General features: G+C 42.8%; 1 protein-coding gene across 1 annotated transcript; it reads left to right on the plus strand.

Moving 5' to 3' along the window:
• The first annotated feature begins 4,324 nt into the window (after positions 1 to 4,324).
• Positions 4,325 to 11,987, plus strand: MFSD5 (major facilitator superfamily domain containing 5). The gene is made up of 2 exons (XM_069970202.1): positions 4,325 to 4,411; positions 6,819 to 11,987. Exon 2 carries the CDS (start codon positions 6,854 to 6,856, stop codon positions 8,210 to 8,212), a length of 1,359 nt encoding a protein of 452 aa, XP_069826303.1. The 5' UTR covers positions 4,325 to 4,411; positions 6,819 to 6,853; the 3' UTR covers positions 8,213 to 11,987.
• Positions 11,988 to 20,849: the final 8,862 nt, after the last annotated feature.

Consider the following 20,849-nt stretch of genomic DNA (forward strand, 5'->3'; position numbering starts at 1 on the left):
TTGTCTTGACACTCATCCAGAAAATATGCTCTGCAAGTAAATGTGTACTATATGCTTAAATGAGCATAGAGAATACACGAAATGCTTTATAAAAACATACTACTACAATGAATAACTAAAGCATTGCATAAGAGGAGTCTCCTCAGAAAGCAGGGTTCATTTCCTCATCTATAATTCTCATTGACCTTAAATATACAGGTTACACACAAGACATCCGATAGACTAGTCACATGCTTGGTATCCAGTAATATGGTGGTAAAGGTTCACAACACCCACACATGAACGTGACAGCTGAGCTGTCAATCATGTCAACACTGTATCTCTATTGAGTTCATAAAGGTTGCTGATCCATTACTGTACATATCCAGATGTTTCGATGATTTCACTTAACTGGTATCCGAACGAGACAAAAGCAAAGTACTCACCTGAGCCTGAACACTGACAAGTAATCCCGTACACAAGGGCTGTCACTCAGCCATGACACCCTGATTAAAAGAACAGGAGTACATTGATCTTCTGGGGGGTAATAACTTGTCTGCACCTGGGATCATTGCCATAAGTATTATATCTGTATAATAGAGGCAGCTTTAATAGTTGCCTATGGGCTGAATGATGGGGTTCAGTGCTGGCTCTGGCACTGAAGCTTTGGCCCTGCAGTCACCCACAGGGGCATGTGTCTGTGATTGCCAGCTGCCCTCCCAGACTAATGGAAAGCCTGAGAGAAAAGTATGGTCCTGGTTGTGTAACCCCTTTCTGCACCATTTCATTGTAGCCTGTGGTTCCAACAATGTAAGAAGGCTCCCTTTGTCCTGTCCCTTCCAGCCGTAGTAGCATGATTACTAGGGCTGACTGTCAAGTAAAGGCGCCCAGGGCTGTTAGGGTATATTTTAGGTATGTCTAAACAGATACCTGAGTACAATTTAATGACAGTATATTAGGTTTATTAAAAGATACCTGAGTGTTTAAAAAACTTTTGACATGTCCTAGGGACATGTCAAAAGTTTTAATAAGTCGGGATCTGGGTGCGGCTGAGTGCTATGGTAACACTCCTTGCTGTCCATGCACGTGACCCTAGATCAGGGATGGGGAACCTTTTGCACTCTTGCTCCTAGAACACTGCAATCCCCATCATGCCTGGTCAGGCGAAGATATACCTGTCCAGGCATCATGGGAACTGTAGTTTTGCAACAGCTGCCTAGATGGTCCCACAGTCGGGTCACGGAACGGCCAGTGTTTGATTACCTGGGAACATAGCCTTATACCGCCTTCATCACAAGTCAGGACAAAGTGTGCTTATCATAGACTTCTCCCAGCTCAATCTCAAGAACACCCAGACCCCAACCAATCACAGCTTTTTGCATGTTCCTACTACATGTCAAAAGTGTTTATCCCGTCAAAGAAAGGTAAAGCGAATGTACCATCGCAGGTACTGAAATTTCTTTTTTTTGGATTACCAGCTAGATGCCGGCGTAGTAATCTCTGTGGTGGTGTTCTTTTTTCAAAACGCCACTGGGTTCCTGTGTTCTGCGTTGTTTTCTGCTTGAGCTTGGAGCACTAGGGGGAGGCCCGGTGCCCCCCGGTGTGACCATAACCCCTCCCCACGGTGACGCATCCCTGCTGCTTGATTCTATTGGAAACACGTCACCAAGGGAAGGGGATATGGTCACACCAGGGGGGCGCGGGGCCTGCCCTCTGTGCTTTAAGCCGAGCCAGTGCTCACGCAGAAAATGGCGCTGAGTGTGGGAGCGTTTAAAAAAAAAAGGACCAAAGGACTATGCCACATTCTTGACAGCTCATTGTCTAGGTTACCAACCACCATTCTGTGGTCTGGCAGTGGTCTGGCTGGTTAATATATATCTATAGTATACATATTAATAATGTTATACTGTGCACACTGAATGAAATGATGCCCCCTGGTGTTGCAATTAGCCACCCCAGTGATGCCATCCCCCGGTATTGCACTAACACCTCTCCTCCCTATAATGCCTCCTAGTATTGTACCTAAATACCCCCAATGATGCCCCCTGGTATTGCACCTAGCCCTCCCAGTGATGGCCACTGTCGTTGCTCTTGGTCCCCTCAATTATGCCTCTTGGTATTGAACTTAATCCCCCCCCCCCAATGATACACCCTGGTATTGCACTTAATCCCCCATTAGTGCACCCCTGGTTTTGCACATAATCCCCTCAATGATGTCTCCTGAAATTGCACTTAACCCCCCCCCCAATGATGCCCCCTGGTATTACACTGTCCCACCAATGATGCCCCCTGGTATTGCACTTTATCCCCCAAATAATGGCTCCTGGCATTGCACGTAATCCCCCCAATGATGTCCCCTTTTTATTGCACTTAAACCGACCCCTCCAATGAGGCCCTCTGGTATTTCATTTTATCCCCCAAATAATGCACCCTGGAATTGCACTTAATCCTCAAATGATGCCCCCTGGTATTGAGCTTAGTCCCCCCCCATGATGCCCCCTGGTATTACACTTAATTACCCTGAAATGATGCCCCCTGGTATTCCACGTATTCACTTAATGATGCCCCCTGATATTATACTTATACCTAATCCCCCCAATGACCCATTGATGCCCCCAAGTCTCTACTAAATAAAACAAATAAACATCCCACTTACCTTTCCTCAGCTCCAGCACAGGCCGGGTCCTAAGTCTTCTCAAGCAGTCGGTGCAGGTTTTCTTCTACAGGCGGTGCGTGATGTAAAAACATCATCACATGTTTTGCAGGAGAAAGGAAAAGCCTCCCTGGCTCAAAGGAGCTGGCACAGACAGCACCCCCTCGTGTCTGCCAGCTGCCACAATCAAGCATATAATGTTTGCAGCCCACCGGACAGAAGGATGCTGTGCATGGCACACAAGCCCGCAGGCCACACCAGAAAATCTCGAAGGCCGAAGGTTCCCCACTCCTCATCTACATTATAGCTATATATTATATACACCAGCCAGACCAAGTGGAAGGAATGTTTTGTTTGTATACTTACATGTTATCCTTATCTCTTCACCATTAGGAGCACTTAGTATTTTTACACAATTTTTGCTGGTTTGCTTACCGATACATGTTGTATTGTAACTTGACTTTTGCTTTCTGAAAATAATAAAAACAAGTTTGCTGGGGAAAAAAAGAGAATACCCCTTTAAACACTTAGAGCAGATGTCGTGGTCCATTTTTCAAACCACCGTCCGCTTCCTGCTATCTGCGCCAGTTTCTCAATTTGCAATTAGGGCTGTTTGGTGTAATGGAGGCGGGCCCAGCTCCCCCAGTTGACCAATACCCCCTCCTATCAATGACGCGGCTCCTTCAGAATCAAGTCTGGCCGCATCGCCAAGGGGAAGGGATATGGATGAACTGGGGGCACTGGACCCCCCTCCATTACACCAAGTAGCCCTAATTGCAAACTGAGAAACTGGTGCGGATGGCGGGAAGTGGGCAGAAGTTTGAAAATGGTCTGCACCACAAGGATCTACACACAGACGCCGAGCAGATCATATAAAAAAAAATTCCAGTGGTACATTCGCTTTAAGAAAAAAGTCAATGTGCTCTTTACATGGTGCTCCCTCACAACTGGGAGGATCGGACGGTGACTTACTAGATGGGGAGGCGTGACGACAGTATTATGGTGGTTGGCCGAACTACAGGCGGGCCCAGTGATGTTACATACTTCAGCCGTGCATATATCTAATACAGCGACATCTAGTGGCGAAACTTTATCACTTCTCATCACCACTTGTGTACAAGTACAGGATTTCATGAAGAGTGTGACCACTAGCAACACCCGTGGTGGGACACCACAATAAGCAGCTCCTCCCCCTATAACTTCTACTACTGCAACTGAGCACGTGCAACCTTCATGCTGAACTACAGGTCGTAACCCTAGGCAACAAGCTGTAAAGGTCACATATTGGGCCAGTAAGTGGGAAACTACTGATAGATTTAATTACTATACATAGAGAATCTTTTTTAAACCTCTGTATCAAGTACTTTTAAAAGATTTTTTTTTTACCAGAATATCCCTTTAAGTTTATATATATACAAGCAGTAACCAAAGGTTTCCATGTGCTTCCTAATATCTTTAACCTGCAGTTGACAACTACTATGGCTGATATTACAATCTAATCACCAGCCCGTCTGCCATTCGTCTGTTTGTAGGGTAGGGTGACAAGAGTAGTAACCGCAATGTGCACGATCTCTCGCTTATAGAGCGTACGCATAGCTAGAGGTCATGTGACCGGCGTCCCTGCCGCGTCACTCCCCTGACGGAAGGTATCACGTGACTGCTGGGCGCAGTTCCTCCATAGTGCGTATTCATCCGGAAGCGGAAGTGAGGAGTCCGGCAGCGATGAGCGTGACGGGCGGCGGAAAGGGGGCTCTCTGGAGGAGGAAGCAGTAGCGCACGGTCGGTATCTCTGAATGAAACTGCTTACACATACTTATGTATTCGTTTACGTATTGTCCTGTGTACTCACTGCGGGGCTGAGAGCTTTATTCTGTCCCTCTCATGGTCAGTTCATAGCTGAGGAGCCGTGTATGCCAGCCTCCATTATCCTATGTCTGGCTTCTCCTGTGTTCTTCATTCTGTTGCTGTTGGAAAAGAACAATGGACGAATGGTGCCAGTGAGCCCACTGCACGCCAGACACAACACTACCTGGCCGAGCCCATTGACTTCAAAGAGGTGTGTCATGTGTCTGGCCTGGTGTGGGGCATTCCAGCTGACAGGACAGAACCAGGGACCGAACCCAGGAAAACTACTCCCCCTGTCTGTGTATTGTGCTGCAATTGTGGTAGCTCTGTTTCTGAACGTTGTAGGGATCACAGTGATACTATAAAGGGGTGTCCCAGACTGTCACAGTGATACTATAAAGGGGTGTCCCAGACTGTCACAGTGATACTATATAGGGGTGTCCCAGGCTGTCACAGTGATACTATAAAGGGGTGTCCCAGACTGTCACAGTGATACTATAAAGGGGTGTCCCAGACTGTCACAGTGATACTATAAAGGGGTGTCCCAGACTGTCACAGTGATACTATAAAGGGGTGTCCCAGGCTGTCTCAGTGATACTATAAAGGGGTGTCCCAGGCTGTCTCAGTGATACTATAAAGGGGTGTCCCAGGCTGTCTCAGTGATACTATAAAGGGGTGTCCCAGGCTGTCACAGTGATACTATAAAGGGGTGTCCCAGGCTGTCACAGTGATACTATAAAGGGGTGTCCCAGACTGTCACAGTGATACTATAAAGGGGTGTCCCAGGCTGTCACAGTGATACTATAAAGGGGTGTCCCAGGCTGTCACAGTGGTGAACTATAAAGGGGTGTCCCAGACTGTCACAGTGATACTATAAAGGGGTGTCCCAGGCTGTCTCAGTGATACTATAAAGGGGTGTCCCAGGCTGTCTCAGTGATACTATAAAGGGGTGTCCCAGGCTGTCTCAGTGATACTATAAAGGGGTGTCCCAGGCTGTCTCAGTGATACTATAAAGGGGTGTCCCAGGCTGTCTCAGTGATACTATAAAGGGGTGTCTCAGGCTGTCTCAGTGATACTATAAAGGGGTGTCCCAGGCTGTCACAGTGATACTATAAAGGGGTGTCCCAGACTGTCACAGTGATACTATAAAGGGGTGTCCCAGGCTGTCACAGTGATACTATAAAGGGGTGTCCCAGGCTGTCACAGTGGTGAACTATAAAGGGGTGTCCCAGGCTGTCACAGTGGTGAACTATAAAGGGGTGTCCCAGGCTGTCACAGTGATACTATAAAGGGGTGTCCCAGGCTGTCTCAGTGATACTATAAAGGGGTGTCCCAGGCTGTCTCATTGATACTATAAAGGGGTGTCCCAGGCTGTCACAGTGGTGAACTATAAAGGGGTGTCCCAGGCTGTCACAGTGGTGAACTATAAAGGGGTGTCCCAGGCTGTCACAGTGGTGAACTATAAAGGGGTGTGCCAGGCTGTCACAGTGGTGAACTATAAAGGGGTGTGCCAGGCTGGACATTTATCTCATAGCCACAGGATAGGCCAGAAATGTGGTTCCCTATTTCCAGTTCAAGGGCTCCCCACCAAGCTGTCTGCTTTGCACATATTATATAAACTTTGTAAAACTACTGGCTCAGCCAATTCAGCTTCCTGACCACCCAGAGAGAGAGACCTGGTTCTTGAAATAGGTGCTGATTCCAACTCTAGCACCTACTTTTATCGGACGTTTCTGCCATATTCGGTGGACATCAATGGGATGTTTTAAAGCTGTTTTAAAGCTATTAGTGAGAAGATCCAAGCTCCTGGAGTGCAATTGAAGTGGTTCTACCATCATAGACACACATCCCCTTATTCAAAGGGCCTAATTGTGTGGGTGGGGGTTCTGACTGCTGAGATCCCATACAGTCTCAAAAAAGGGCCTCTGAATGAAACAGCAGTGTGCAGACTTGGACACCAATCAACTTTTTGTCTATGGGAGCACTGAAGTTAGTCGAGCACTGTCATTGTTGCTCCTATAGACAACGAATGGAGTGACAGTCAAGTCTGTGTACAGCTGTTCTGTTTGCAGGCCCATTCTCATGGTTGTAGGGGTCTCAGCAGTTACACCCCATGCGATCAGATACTTACCATGATAAATATCTACTGTAAAACCTTTTAAATTAATTGGAAACTAATAACTGAATCTTTAGGCCCTGTTTCCCTTTGCCAGCCATTTTTAGCCATAATCCTTTGCTGTTTAGTTGACTGTGAATGGCAGCTAGTGTCTTGCATTATTTTTATGCATAGTTGTAATTTGTACGTCTGTTTAATAAGTTGCTCTTCTTTTTCTTTCTTCAGCTTCTTCATCCAGAATGCCATTTCGATGATACAGCATGTTGGTCACAGCATACTTGGTCCTCGTTGGGCTTTTGGCTCTGTGGGCCGTTTTAGAGTTCTCTGCTTGTCATTCAAAACATTCACCAACCAGCAATGCATTAGGCAACCCAGCGTTCCGAGCTTTTCAGCATGACTTCTTTAGAGCTTACTTCCCTGTGTTGGCAGCAGATTGGTTGCAAGGTCCCTATCTGTACAAATTATACCAGCACTACCACTTCCTGGAGGGACAGATTGCCATCATATATGTGTGTGGCTTTGGAGCAACTGTGCTATCAGGTCTGGTGAGTGCTCCCCTAACTGGACGTCTTGGTCGACGGAAATCATGTATACTTTTTTCCTTACTCCTTGCAGGATGTTACCTCTGCAAACTGTCACAGGACTACTTTGTACTCCTTACTGGGCGTGTTCTGGGTGGGTTCTCAAGCTCCTTGTTGTTCTCCTCCTTTGAATCATGGTATTCTCATGAACACTCTGCACATCATGATTTCCCAGCAGAATGGCTCCCTCACACCTTCTCTCAAGTTGCTACCTGGAATGGGGCCATTGCCATTGTTGCAGGAATAACTGCAAATGCCTGTGCAGAGTGGCTGGGACTAGGGCCAGCATCACCCTCTGTGCTAGCTGTACCATTGCTTGCTCTGTCTTTAGCCCTAGTGATCCGAGAGTGGGATGAGAACCATGGACAGAGCAACAGCATTACCAGAAGTTGTGGTGATGGTCTTCGATGTCTTTTGAGGGACCGCCGTGTACTGCTTTTAGGTGCTATCCAGGCATTATTTGAGAGTGTGGTTTACATCTTCATATTCCTCTGGACTCCTGTACTGGATCCTCATAATACTCCACTTGGAATTGCATTCTCTGGCTTTATGGCAGCAAGTGCAACAGGTTCATCTCTATATAGACTTGCAACTTCAAAGAAATATCACCTGCAACCGATGCACATTCTCTGCCTGTCTGTACTCATGGTTTTCTTTTCCCTCTTTATGCTAACCTTCTCTACAGCACCAGGGCAGGAGCGGCCAACAGAGTCCTTCCTCGCGTTCCTCCTCATTGAACTGGCCTGTGGACTCTATTTCCCAGCTATGAGTTTTCTAAGGCGCCGACTGATCCCAGAAAAAGAGCAAACAGGGGTAATGAACTGGTTCAGAGTTCCCCTTAACCTGATTGCGGGACTGGGTCTTCTAGTACTTCATGACATTGACTATCAGAGTGGTACGAGAAATATGTTCAGTTTGTGTGCCGTCACAATGCTGCTCGCACTTCTTAGTGTGGTTGGCCTTTTCTCATTGGTGAGGAATGACTCTGACCTACGGATGCCAAGTTCTGAGACTGAGCCCAGTGGATCTGAGCTGTAAACTTGCTGTGAATTTAGACATGTACCAGAAAGCATCCAAAGCTGAAAAGGGTGCAAAACCTGAATTTCTATTTCTTTGTAGACAGGGGGACAAGAAAACAGTGCGATAAATAGAGATCAGTGATCGCTCATCCAAATAAAGTGAATCGCTTCGTGTGATCTGCGCTCCGCTTATCAAGCCACCGGCCTTTCAGCACTGCTCTGCTCTCTGCCGCTCCACCCCAGAATCCTGGGAGGAGCGGCAGGTATTGTAGCAGCGCTGAAAGGCCGGCGGCTTGATGAGTGGAGCGCAGATGAAACAAGGCGATTTGCTTTGTTTAGATCAGCCATTCGCTAATCTCTAGCTATAATGATGGACATTTTCAGCTCATAGAAGCAAAAGTCTTGTTACATAGGATGGGTTCCAGACAGTGATGCTGCACCATAGACTTTTGTTACACAATACATTAAACCCTGTGCTGAGAGCACCACTTATAATGTGTCAGCAGCTCTGTGTGCGTTCTACATGTGATCTACATGCTTTCCATATGGAAACAAAGTCTCAGTGGTGACCTTCATATCAAAGTATTGATAGAAATGTTCCAATGGAGCTCTTATTGTGCTTATTTTACTACAGATGCCTTTTCCTTGCCAATAATGAGTGATTCATTAGGGGAGGGGCAAAGCTTCATTATAATTCTGTATACTATGTACATAGTAAATATCCCTACACAATATAATGCATAATAAACAATGCAGCTTTATGGGGATTGCGTTTCAAGTCTGGACTGTCTGCTGGAAAATACCTCTAAAGCTGCTTACATAGCTATATGAACAGTGAGCTTTATTGTAGTTGTCTGAGGCTGCAGTCAACTAAATGAAAGTGTCATGAAGGTGTGGCCAGGACATGTCAGTGCCATTCATTGTGCTGGCAATGCCTTTTAACACTTTAGAATGATAATAAAATGCATTATTTTAGGTCATCGCAGCCAGGGAGGGGTTGAAAAAAAAGAACAAAACATCTTACACTTACCTTTCTGTCCACTATGCCACTTCTGGCATCACATCATGCTGCTCTGGTCCTGCTGTGTGGCCACTTCTGGGTTTGGGGTGGTAACATCCTTAGTCCCTGAGGTGGGTGGTCCTGTGATGTCATACACCAGGAAGTGGCAGCACAGCAGGGACTTTGAAATAGCAGCTCTTAGAACACTGCATTTTGCCATTTTCTCTGTTACCGCCACACACACACACTTTTCAATTTATTAATACTTCATCATTTTTAGGAGGAAAACAAGAAGAATTGTGTAATTCAAAGGTTTCAGGAAAGATGCTTCAGAATTGCTTCATGGAGGATACAAGTGTTTGACAAGGACTTGACATGTCAGTTGTCAAGTGTGAGTTATAGATGGTGATCCCATCTCTACAGGCTAATTCTCTCTATTCCAGTCTATGGAAGATGCAGAACTGCATGGCCATATCTTCATGTATCCTGGGACGAGATGTAACCATTGGAGGGGTAGCAAATGTGTAACCAAACCTCTGACATTCGGCATATCCTGTGTATATGGCATAAATATGTAAAGCATCCCTGTTATTTGAAATAACTTTTTAGGTTACAGAGTCATTTCAAAAGTTTTGATTGGTTGGAATTTGGGTTTTTAGACTTTCACTAATTGCTAGAACGAGCTGGGATATACACATGGGTGAGTGCTTCTCTCCCTGGTATGCTGCCCCCTCCATTCTTGCTGCAGAAGATGGATTGTATAGTAAGTCTATTGAACCTGTCTCCAGCAGTAAGCCAGAGGAGAGAAGCGCTCAGCTATGTGCTTCTACCAGCTCATTCTTATAATCAATGGGGGTCTGAATGCCTGAACCTTGAAAAAGTAAATCTTTTGTCTGGTGATTTTTATTTTTTTTATTTAACTTTTTTAAAATTCTAACTATATTTTAAAATCTTGAAGTTTTCATTCTAAGCCCTAAAACTAAGCTGATGTAGGGTAAATCAGTGTTGCACACCTCTCGTTGGTTGGTGCTCAGTGGGTTGTGGTTCTTCAACCATGTATATCCATGAGAAGTAAAATCCACGGCACTCAGGATAATGCTCAGCATTATCCTGAGTGCCGTGGATTTTACTTCTCACCTAAAACTAAGCTGAGACTTCCCTGTTCTGTCTGTAATAAGGATGAGACTGCCAGATATAGATCTGTATAGCATTTAAGTGAAAGGTGACACCAGTGTAAAGGTAAGACTATAGATTATGATCACTACTCAGCCTCTTCCCTCTTGTGGAATGACTTTTGCAAAGGTCAGAGAGCACACCTTTTCTATTTTTGTCAGTAAGGGCCCTATTACACAAGACTATTATCTCGCGAAAAATTGTTATATCGTTCGAATTCAAACTAATTGTTCTGTGTAATTACAGGCAACGATTGAAAAATCATTTGTGTGTCATTGATTGTTGATTTAGATCTGAACCTAAAATCATTGTTAATCGTTCGCTGTAATTCCACATTCATTCGCTCAAGTTCCGAATTTGCTCACTAATCGCTCAGTGTAATTGCACATTGTTCATTGTTTTGCTGGGATCAGAAGGAGTAAACGATCGTAGTAACGATCGTAACTAACGATTATCGTTCTGTATATTATGGTGGATGATTTCAGGTTAACAATAAACAATCTCTGTTGCGACCAGCAGCAGCGAGCGGGTAAATGCGGGGGAGCTGCCTGGGTGATCGCTACATCGTCCGGGCAGCCCATAGAAGATAGCAGTGGTCTGCTGACGCCACTCCTATTCTACAGAGTGACGGCAGCATATCGCTGCTATCACAGTCATTTGTCTTTCAACATGTTGAAAGACAAACTACTGCAACGATCAGCCGACATTGTTTATGTTGGCTGATCGTAGCCTTCTATTACACTAAACGATTATTGGCTGTAACGGCCGATAATCGCTCCGTATAACTGCCTTTAGACTGCACTAGTCTTGTTGCCTGCATCTATGGGGCTTATCTCTAAATTAAAAAAAATAATACACTCCTAAACTGAAAACTGACTTTGAAAAAGGAACATTTTAGTATCTTGTCTAATCAGTAAAAAAAAAACAAAAAACAATGCATTCTTTTTAAGATGTGAAGACACCTTTAGAGTGCTGTAGCTGTCAGTATAGTCTGTTCCTGTAATTGAGAATTAGTAGTCCAGCACAGAACTGCAGAGAATCTTAAGACCAAATATAGCAGGCACTTAAAGGGATCCAGTGTTAGAAAAACATAGCATTTTTTTTTCTCAGAGAAAGCACCTCTCCTGTCTCCAGTTTGGGTGGGGTTTGCAATTCTGTTTCATTGAAATGAATGGAGCTCAAAGGGGAACTCCAGATAGAGGTAAAAAAAAAAATGAATCTTCTGCAGAAGCATATAGCATTACTTACCTGTCTATCCCAGTTTTGAAACTAACAAAAATCCATTTATTTATTTTTTTTGGGGGGGGGGGGTCTTTGTTCTGTATTGTGCGGTTGTACTTCCTGGTTGAGCAGTTGTACACAGTACTACAGGTTCTAGAATGCAATGCTTTCCCTCAGCTGTTCATCACAGAGCCTCACCCTGCCCAATCTGTTGCAGAACATCTAGGCTGTGTTCACACATTGCAGTTTCATTCTGTTTCTGAATTATTTGCAGTACTTTATCATTTCATTGTGTTTCCACCCACACAGCACGCTGGTACTACCTGTAACACCACACAGCACGCTGTATTCTTTACCTGTAACGCTGATATTGGAATAAAGAACTTTTTTAAAAAAACATTTTTTCATCTCTTTGCACATATCATGAACAAGTATCTTCTATCCTTGAAGATGAGCCCCACAAAAAGGACTTTATCCCATATTATCTTACATGGGATATACTGTTTATGCCTGTTTTTTGTCTGGGTGGGATTTACAGTGCCGGTTCTGTTCCTCTCTGCCGTTTAGCCTCATGTAATTGTGTTACTGCATCATTTTTGTAAATACGCTGCAGTACTGCAATGACACTTCACTGCAACTATAATTTCACAGCAGAGTTTTGCACAATTAACAAAGTTTCAGCATCTGCTTCTGGCTCATCAGAGATGGTGGATCAGTCAGGGGATTGGGGGATCCAGCCGCGCCTCCTGTGACCTTACACCCTGCTCCCTGTCTGCATCATCAGCCTGTGCTCAGCAAACACACACAATGTGAGACAGAGGCATGGAATATTTGTCTCTTAAGGTTGGAGAGCAGTGGGAGCAGGAGACAATGTGGATTGGCACAGAGGCCAGAGGCTACCAGTGTGGCAGAACTGTATAGATACATCTATATAACTTTTAATGTAATTTTAATAGAAAACAAGTTTTCCTTATGTGGAGTTCCCCTTTAATTGCAAACTGCACCTGAACTGGAGACTAGAAACGTGATATATAATTTTTTTTTTTAATGGTGGATAACCTCTTTCAGATACCAAAAAAAGTTATGTACTATATTACAGGGAGGTTGACATTCACTACTAATTCACAGTTGTAAGTAACATTACTAAGTATGCATTTCAATATCTGTTTGTTAAATGGGCTGATTCAGAATGCCTGGTAACGTGGTGAATTCTAGGATCAGGCGCTGATGTCGGCTACATAAGCTGGGTGTATCTAGCAGAACACACGGACTACTATGTGAGAGTAGAATGCCATTCATTGTTTGTTTACACTGCGACGTCCAACACAATAAAATATTGATTCTCGCTATACAGAGATGTAAGGATAACTAACTGCAAGATAAAGAGTTACACAACTGCAGGTAAAGTAAAATAACATATGAGACGTTTGCCTTACATATCCTGGATATGCCTGTGTTTGCCTACTAAAAGAGTATTTCCTCCCTCATCTGTTTTGCCATTTGAATGCTGGATACACAAGACTTCAATGGAATGTATTTACTCTTTAGGTAAGAAATATGTGATGTGGCTATTCTTGGCTGTGAATAAAATGAAGCTATTAGTTCCCCCACTGTGTCAGTACAGTAGCGCAACTGTAGCTCCTGGCATCATCATGAAGATGAGGACGGGAACTCTGAATTTTGTCCTGTAGCTTATCAGTTTTCACGGAAAGTGTGAATGCCCCCTGAGGATATGTGCACACTATGTAATCCCAACGGAACAACCGCCGAGGATTCCACAGCTGGGGAGGGATGATCCCAGCCCAGTCAGGAGGCACTTCTTATATGTTATATTGGGGACAATGCCCTTATGCCTATAGATATCCTGCGGACTAAAAATTAACTTTTAATCAATTATAGTTAAAATATACGATGAAAAAACAATTGTGTGCTCAATCTAAATAGTGAAGGAGTTTAAAATGGCTGTGGTGTATAAATCTTTTGGGTTACGTATATTTCTTCCACATGTATATGACAGATCACTAGAGGCAAACCAACGGTTAACACAGGTAGCACCACGGCCGTTGGTGCTTAGACTGATGAACTTGCGTTCTATCGACTTTTACTTTGCCTTAGAAATGAGTGATAAGCAAGACACACTCATCCCTCTAACCTCTAACTATGGTTGCCTATAATTAGTGATACAGTCTAAGCTGGATACTGATTCCCTTAAATGGGACTGAAGCCAGTACGCTCAGCAGTGCGATTTAGTATACGCACAGTGGACCCGATCTACACCATACAGCTCAATTAAAATCACTATCTGCCTGTAACCTTACATGTTTCGCTGATCTCATCAGCTTTCTCAAAGAATTGGCAATCTAACCCGTTGTCCGTAAACACTGGCTTTTTATAGGGGCAAGAGAGCAGAGAGAGGAGTGGCCAAACCACCCACTTCTCGCTCATTAGCCAATCGATAGGTCACAGACCCAGGTGGCTCGGCACGCCCATCACAACATCACAAAACATGTGATCTTCCATATGGAGCTAAATGAATGGAAAAACACTAGTCCTTTTCTGCGCATGTCCGGCCACTTTGATTTTTTAGTGGTGCGGAGCTGGAGGAACTGCGCATGTCATAAGTCTTGGACCAAAAGAAAACCACATGTACTTAATGCGCATGTCATTGGACTTAGTTTTTCTCAAACTCTGCCACTGCGCATGTCTTAATGCTTTAGCTCATCTTGGCAGAGTAAATGCGCATGTCATTGGACTTATTCTACAGGGGCCTGCATATACTGAGGTACGCATGTCACTGGACTTAGACTTTTATTCCGATTTTATCGGTTGCGCGTGAGTATAGATGTTCTTGAATGCGCATGTCACTGGACTTAAGTTTTATTTCGATTCTGATTATGTGTAAGTATAGGTATAGCGTCCAGAGAATTTATTGAGTTCTCACTGCGCATGACAAAGGACTTAGAGTTCATTTTACTGATAACATAGGGATGTAGGGCCAATGGATCTGGACCATTTTCATTGCTTATGATGACGGGTTTGAGCACACAATTGTTTTTTCATTGTATATTTTAATTATAATTGATTAAAAGTTAATTTTTAGTCCGCAGGATATCTATAGGCATAAGGGCATTGTCCCCAATATAACATATAAGAAGTGCCTCCTGACTGGGCTGGGATCATCCCTCCCCGTCTAAAGTCACTGAGAGTTAACCCTCTCGTTCCGATCCCACTTTTCCTCTTAGAGGATTGCTTAAGAATAAATTTTCATTTGTATAGCTAAACTAAGCATGATCTAAAATGACAAATTTTCTTTCAACAAAACCGAATCTTGCGAATCTTCTTACGGAGGCCACCCAGGTGTTCTCCACCGCTGATTTACCTCTTAACACTGTTGACATAAGTGTCGCATTCCGGGAAATTCAAAAAACATATAAAAACTACATTCGTTCCTGGTGGGAGATTAGCAGCTTGGAAACCTATATCGCCCAAAAATTGGTATATAGGGGTTTGAGGATCAATATCAAGCCTAACTCCCACCAGGACGATACTGAGTTTATGCAGGGCTGGCAGAAATTATTAACTGAAAGTTCAATTCACATGCTTGAATATCTATTAAAACAAGAAAAATTAGTCTTTGAAAAAATCAATAAACAGTTGGAAATCGAACTAGAACAAATTAAACATTTTCAGAATCATTCGGAATACAGTAATTTCGAAAACAGATTACAGAAACATCTAGAGATATTCCAATCAGAATTGAAAGAACGCAAACATAGAAAATATATCAGAGATAAGAGAGATTTTGAAAGTGGAGAGATATACTTACCCATTTCTCAAACGCAGAGGACATATCAGTCAGACAACTCATATTCTGAATCTGATTTTTCGGCTTCGGAAGATCGTAGACCTCAATATAATCCCACATATCCTAAACAAAAAACAAAAGGGAAAAAACGTTACCAACAACAAAAATACAGACAATACGCACCGAAATCATCTAATTCACAAGTTAGTGGAAATAACCATCAGCTTTATAACCCTATACAACAATGTATCACACCATCCTATGCATCTTCTTTACAGTCTGCCTCTACATCTTCAACATCGACACATACATTACCAATGAACAATGCTACAGACAATCTAACCAATATACAACCATTGAGCTTTCCTGCACCCCTGCATACTCAAATACAAGTACCGCCAAATGTACAACAACCACAAGTACCTTTTTTAGGAATGACAGGGGCACAACTCAGGGATCGCAACAAATGGGGATACAATTTCAGAGCAGCCTGATGAATCAACATGAATGTGATAAACTACAGATTTGCAATCTATCTAAAACAAAGTTTGATCAGGATGAACTGGAGATTTTGCGCAAAGGTTTGTCCTTCACACCTACCCCTAAATATGATAAATTTTCATGGGTGAAGGACATCCATTTGTTCGCAAGAAAACTCGTGCTTTATAAATTTTATAAAAATAGACAACAAAAGGAATACAGTCTCTCTCTAAGAGAACGAGAAGCACTAGAATCACTAGTAGATCTCCAGACAGAAAATGAGACGGGAATTATGATTTTTGAGGCCCCAGCAACCACGCTGAAGCCAAGATCACAATTCACCCCCTCTTTAGCCACTTGCCATGCCATAGATAGATTTGTACATTTAGTATGTAATGAATTAGAAACAATACAATGCAACATAAATGACCATAATTCAAATCTCAGTTCCAAAGAAAGACAATCATTAAACCGACTTATTAAAAAAGAAAATGTAATATTCAAACAGTCAGACAAAGGGGGAAACCTGGTCGTCCAGGACACAGAAGACTATAAGAACATGGCCCTTAGATTACTGGAAGATAAAAATACCTATCAACAGTTGAAAAGTGATCCAACTAAAGATTATCTTAAAGAACTTAAAATAATTCTTATGACCGCAAAACAGAACAACTTGATTAGTGATAATGAATTTAAAGTGTTATACAACAATACACCCACAATACCCACATTCTATGCACTTCCGAAACTGCACAAGGAACGCACCCCAATACCTGGCCGACCAATTGTATCTGGCAATTCAAGCCTTACAGAAGGCATAAGTAAATATGTGGAAGAAATATTGTCACCATTTGTGAGTACGTTACCATCTTTCCTTAAAGACACCAAGGAAACTGTAGGCAAATTACAAGACATCAGCGTAACACCTAACACAAAATTGGCCAGCCTCGACGTGGAGGCCTTGTATACAAGTATTAAACATGAATTAGGGCTAAAAGCAGTTGAGTTCTACCTAAAAAGCAAAGGAACATCATTTGCACAACATAACCAATTAGTCCTACAATTACTCACTTTTTTGTTGACACATAATTATTTCACATTTAATGGAAAATATTATTTACAGATCACTGGCACAGCGATGGGCACGGTTTGCGCACCTACTTATGCAAATTTATTTCTTGGGTGGTGGGAGTCTGAACACGTTTTTACCGACGCATTAGAAATACATACCGAACACGTGGTGACTTGGAATAGGTATATAGATGACGTGTTCATCCTTTGGGATGGCACAGAAGTAGCCTTCCATGAATTTGTAAAGATCCTTAACAAAAATACCTTGGGTCTATCTTTCACCTCTGAAATACATGAATCACAAATTAATTTTCTGGATCTTACTATTCAAATTAACGACGAAGGGAGCATTACAACAAACATTTTTAGGAAAAAAACATCAACTAATAGCTTCCTACTCTGGAACAGTCACCATCCGGCCCCCCTAAGGAAAGGTATCCCAGTCGGTCAATATTTAAGGGCAAAGCGCAATTGCTCAAATGATCAAGATTTTGAAAAAGAAAGTCTGGAACTCCTGAGGAGATTTACTGAAAGGGGCTATCCAAAAAGAGTCCTACACAAGGCATATAATAGAGCAAAAAATACCCCGAGATCTGATCTTCTTAAATCATCCGCACAAACAATGACAAAAAATGACAAGAGAATTATACGCTGCATAGGGACTTATGATGCGGCTCATTGGAAAGTTAAACAAGTTCTGGGCAAGTATTGGCCCTTACTAACATCAGATCCCGACCTGAAGGATGTAATAACAGTGACACCTAGCATCACCTACAGGAGGGGAAAAAATCTTAGAGACCTAATAGTGCACAGTCACTTCACACCATCAGAGACCCCACCGTCAACCTGGTTGAGGTCTAATATTAAGGGATCCTACCCATGTGGAACTTGTACTTTTTGTCAGTATTTCCCAAAAACCAAGGAATTTGTAAACCCCAAAGACCAAAAAAGCTATTTGATACGCGATTTTATCAACTGTCAGACTTGCAACGTTATATATGCGATAAAATGCCCCTGCGACCTAGTATATATCGGAAAAACAACACAACAAATAAGAAAAAGGTTAGGTTCACACATTAGTAATGTGAGACACAATGTTGAAACAAGTGTGGCAAGACATATAAATAGCCATCATGCAGGTAATATCAAGTGCATCAAAATTTATGGAATCCAGATAGTGAAACTCGGACCGAGAAAGGGAAATCTGGATATGAAGCTTCTCCAGGTAGAAGCAGAATGGATCCATAAACTAGGAACCCTGGCCCCCCATGGCCTTAACGAGGGATTTGCTTTTGCTCCGTTTGTATAATAATAACAATAAAAATAATATTAAAAATTTGTAACTCAATCATTCTAACCCAATAGTTAAAAACATAAGTTCACAATAAGAACATCATATAAAAGCCATTGGGGACACGGGGGCAGAGAGACCCATCACAAACATCGAAAAATTCTTCCTTCCTCTATTAAATGATAAATTTGGATGTATATATATATGTATATGTATAACTATGATATCTCCTGTACCCGAAAATATGATTTCGAGTTAATCTATTCAGGGACATATAATTAAGGTTACATAGATGGAGAATAATATTAATTCATGAATCATATACATATAAGGGCAAACATTAATATAGATATAAAAATAAAAATAAAAGATACCTGTGTTAAGAACTATAATCTAGAGTACCAGTTATTGTTTCAAGTGAGTCAATGGAGATCTCAAACCCGTCATCACAAGCATGAAAATGGTCCAGATCCATTGGCCCTACATCCCTATGTTATCAGTGAAATGAACCCTAAGTCCTTTGTCATGCGCAGTGAAAACCCAATTAATTCTCTGGACGCTATACCTATACTTACACATAACCAGAATCGAAATAAAACTTAAGTCCAGTGACATGCGCATTCAAGAACATCCATACTCACGCGCAACCGATAAAATCGGAAGAAAAGTCTAAGTCCAGTGACATGCGTACCTCAGTATATGCAGGCTCCTGTAGAATAAGTCCAATGACATGCGCATTTACTCTGCCAAGATGAGCTAAAGCATTAAGATATGCGCAGTGGCAGATTTTGAGAAAAACTAAGTCCAATGACATGCGCACTAAGTACATGTGGTTCTCTTTTGGTCTAAGACTTATGACATGCGCAGTTCCTCCAGCTCCGCACCACTAAAAAATCAAAGTGGCCGGACATGCGCAGAAAAGGACTAGTGTTTTTCCATTCATTTAGCTCTATATGGAGGATCACATGCTTTGTGATGGTGTGATGGGTTTGCCGAGCCACCTGGGTCTGTGACCCATTGATTGGCTAACGAGCGAGAAGTGGGTGGTTTGGCCACTCCTCTCTCTGCTCTCTTGCCCCTATAAAAAGCTAGTGTTTACGGACAACGGGTTAGATTGCCAATTCTTTGAGAAAGCTGATGAGATCAGCGAAACATGTAAGGTTACAGGCAGATAGTGATTTTAATTGAGCTGTATGGTGTAGATCGGGTCCACTGTGCGTATACTAAATCGCACTGCTGAGCGTACTGGCTTCAGCCCCATTTAAGGGAATCAGTATCCAGCTTAGACTGTATCACTAATTATAGGCAACCATAGTTAGAGGTTAGAGGGATGAGTGTGTCTTGCTTATCACTCATCTCTAAGGCAAAGTAAAAGTCGATAGAACGCAAGTTCATCAGTCTAAGCACCAACGGCCGTGGTGCTACCTGTGTTAACCGTTGGTTTGCCTCTAGTGATTTGTCATATACATGTGGAAGAAATATATGTCACCCAAAAGATTTATACACCACAGCCATTTTAAACTCCCTCACTATTTAGATTGAGCACACAATTGTTTTTTTCATCGTATATTTTAATTATAATTGATTAAAAGTTAATTTTTAGTCCGCAGGATATCTATAGGCATAAGGGCATTGCCCCCAATATAACGAGGATTCCACAGCTTGCACCCACTTGCGGATGTGCACATCTCTGCTGCTACCATAAGCTTGATTCTATGGTTTGCCAGATTCCACTATCTGCCCAAAGAATGAACCCAGTCATTCTTCGGGTGGATGGCAGAATCTGCCAAACCATAGAATAAAACCTATGGGAGCAGCGGAGACGCGTGCAGCAGGCGTTCCGTCGAGATTCCGTAGTGTGCACATACCCTAAGAGAGGATTTAAGAGCAAAGGAAGGACTACTGTCTCCTGTTGGATCCACTTGCGCAGTTTCAGCATGAGCCAGGGTGATTTTAGACAGCAAAGGGATGTGGATAGCTCTTGCAGTTGGAAGAGCCTTTTGCCTCTCCCTTGACTGCAGATGATTACAGCACAATGCTACAGCCAGTAACTGGCTGAGCTGGCTATCACTGCTGAAACTAGTCCCATCTCAGAAACAGCGACCAGAGCATTTAGAGAGGGACCTCTGAGGGAGTGAGGTGAGTGTGTATATATAATATATAATCTACAATGGTACCTCAGTTTTCAAACTAAATTGGTTCCGGAAGGCAGTTTGAGAACCGAGCAGTGTCTTCCCATAGGGAATAATGTAAATGTTTTTAATTGGTTCCAGTACTCGCCAATAATTACCTACAGTACCCATAAATTACATTGAAAAGCGCCCAGTTAATTCTCTACAGTACAGAACAGAGCAGCGCTATACTGTACAGGACATTTTACACAAGAAACATTTAACAAGACCAGCAATTATAGTACAGTAGTCACCAACTCCTCACTCATCCATTACTGTATAGAGTCCCCCCAATCCCAGCACTGTAACAGATGGGAGATGGTGGTGCACTGCCTGTACTACTACTGTACTGTATATGCACTCCAGCAGTCATATACTGTACTGTATGTGAAGACTCACCAGTGCTAAATTCACCAGGTACAACCCACCATCCACACTCGCAAA

The sequence above is a fragment of the Dendropsophus ebraccatus genome, chromosome 5 (genome assembly GCF_027789765.1).
Source record: "Dendropsophus ebraccatus isolate aDenEbr1 chromosome 5, aDenEbr1.pat, whole genome shotgun sequence".
Classification (NCBI taxonomy): Eukaryota; Metazoa; Chordata; class Amphibia; order Anura; family Hylidae; genus Dendropsophus; species Dendropsophus ebraccatus.

What these genes read in the sequence shown, in the direction of transcription:
- MFSD5 (XM_069970202.1), top strand. Translation starts at nt 6,854, where the DNA reads ATGTTGGTCACAGCATACTTGGTCCTCGTTGGGCTTTTGGCTCTGTGG.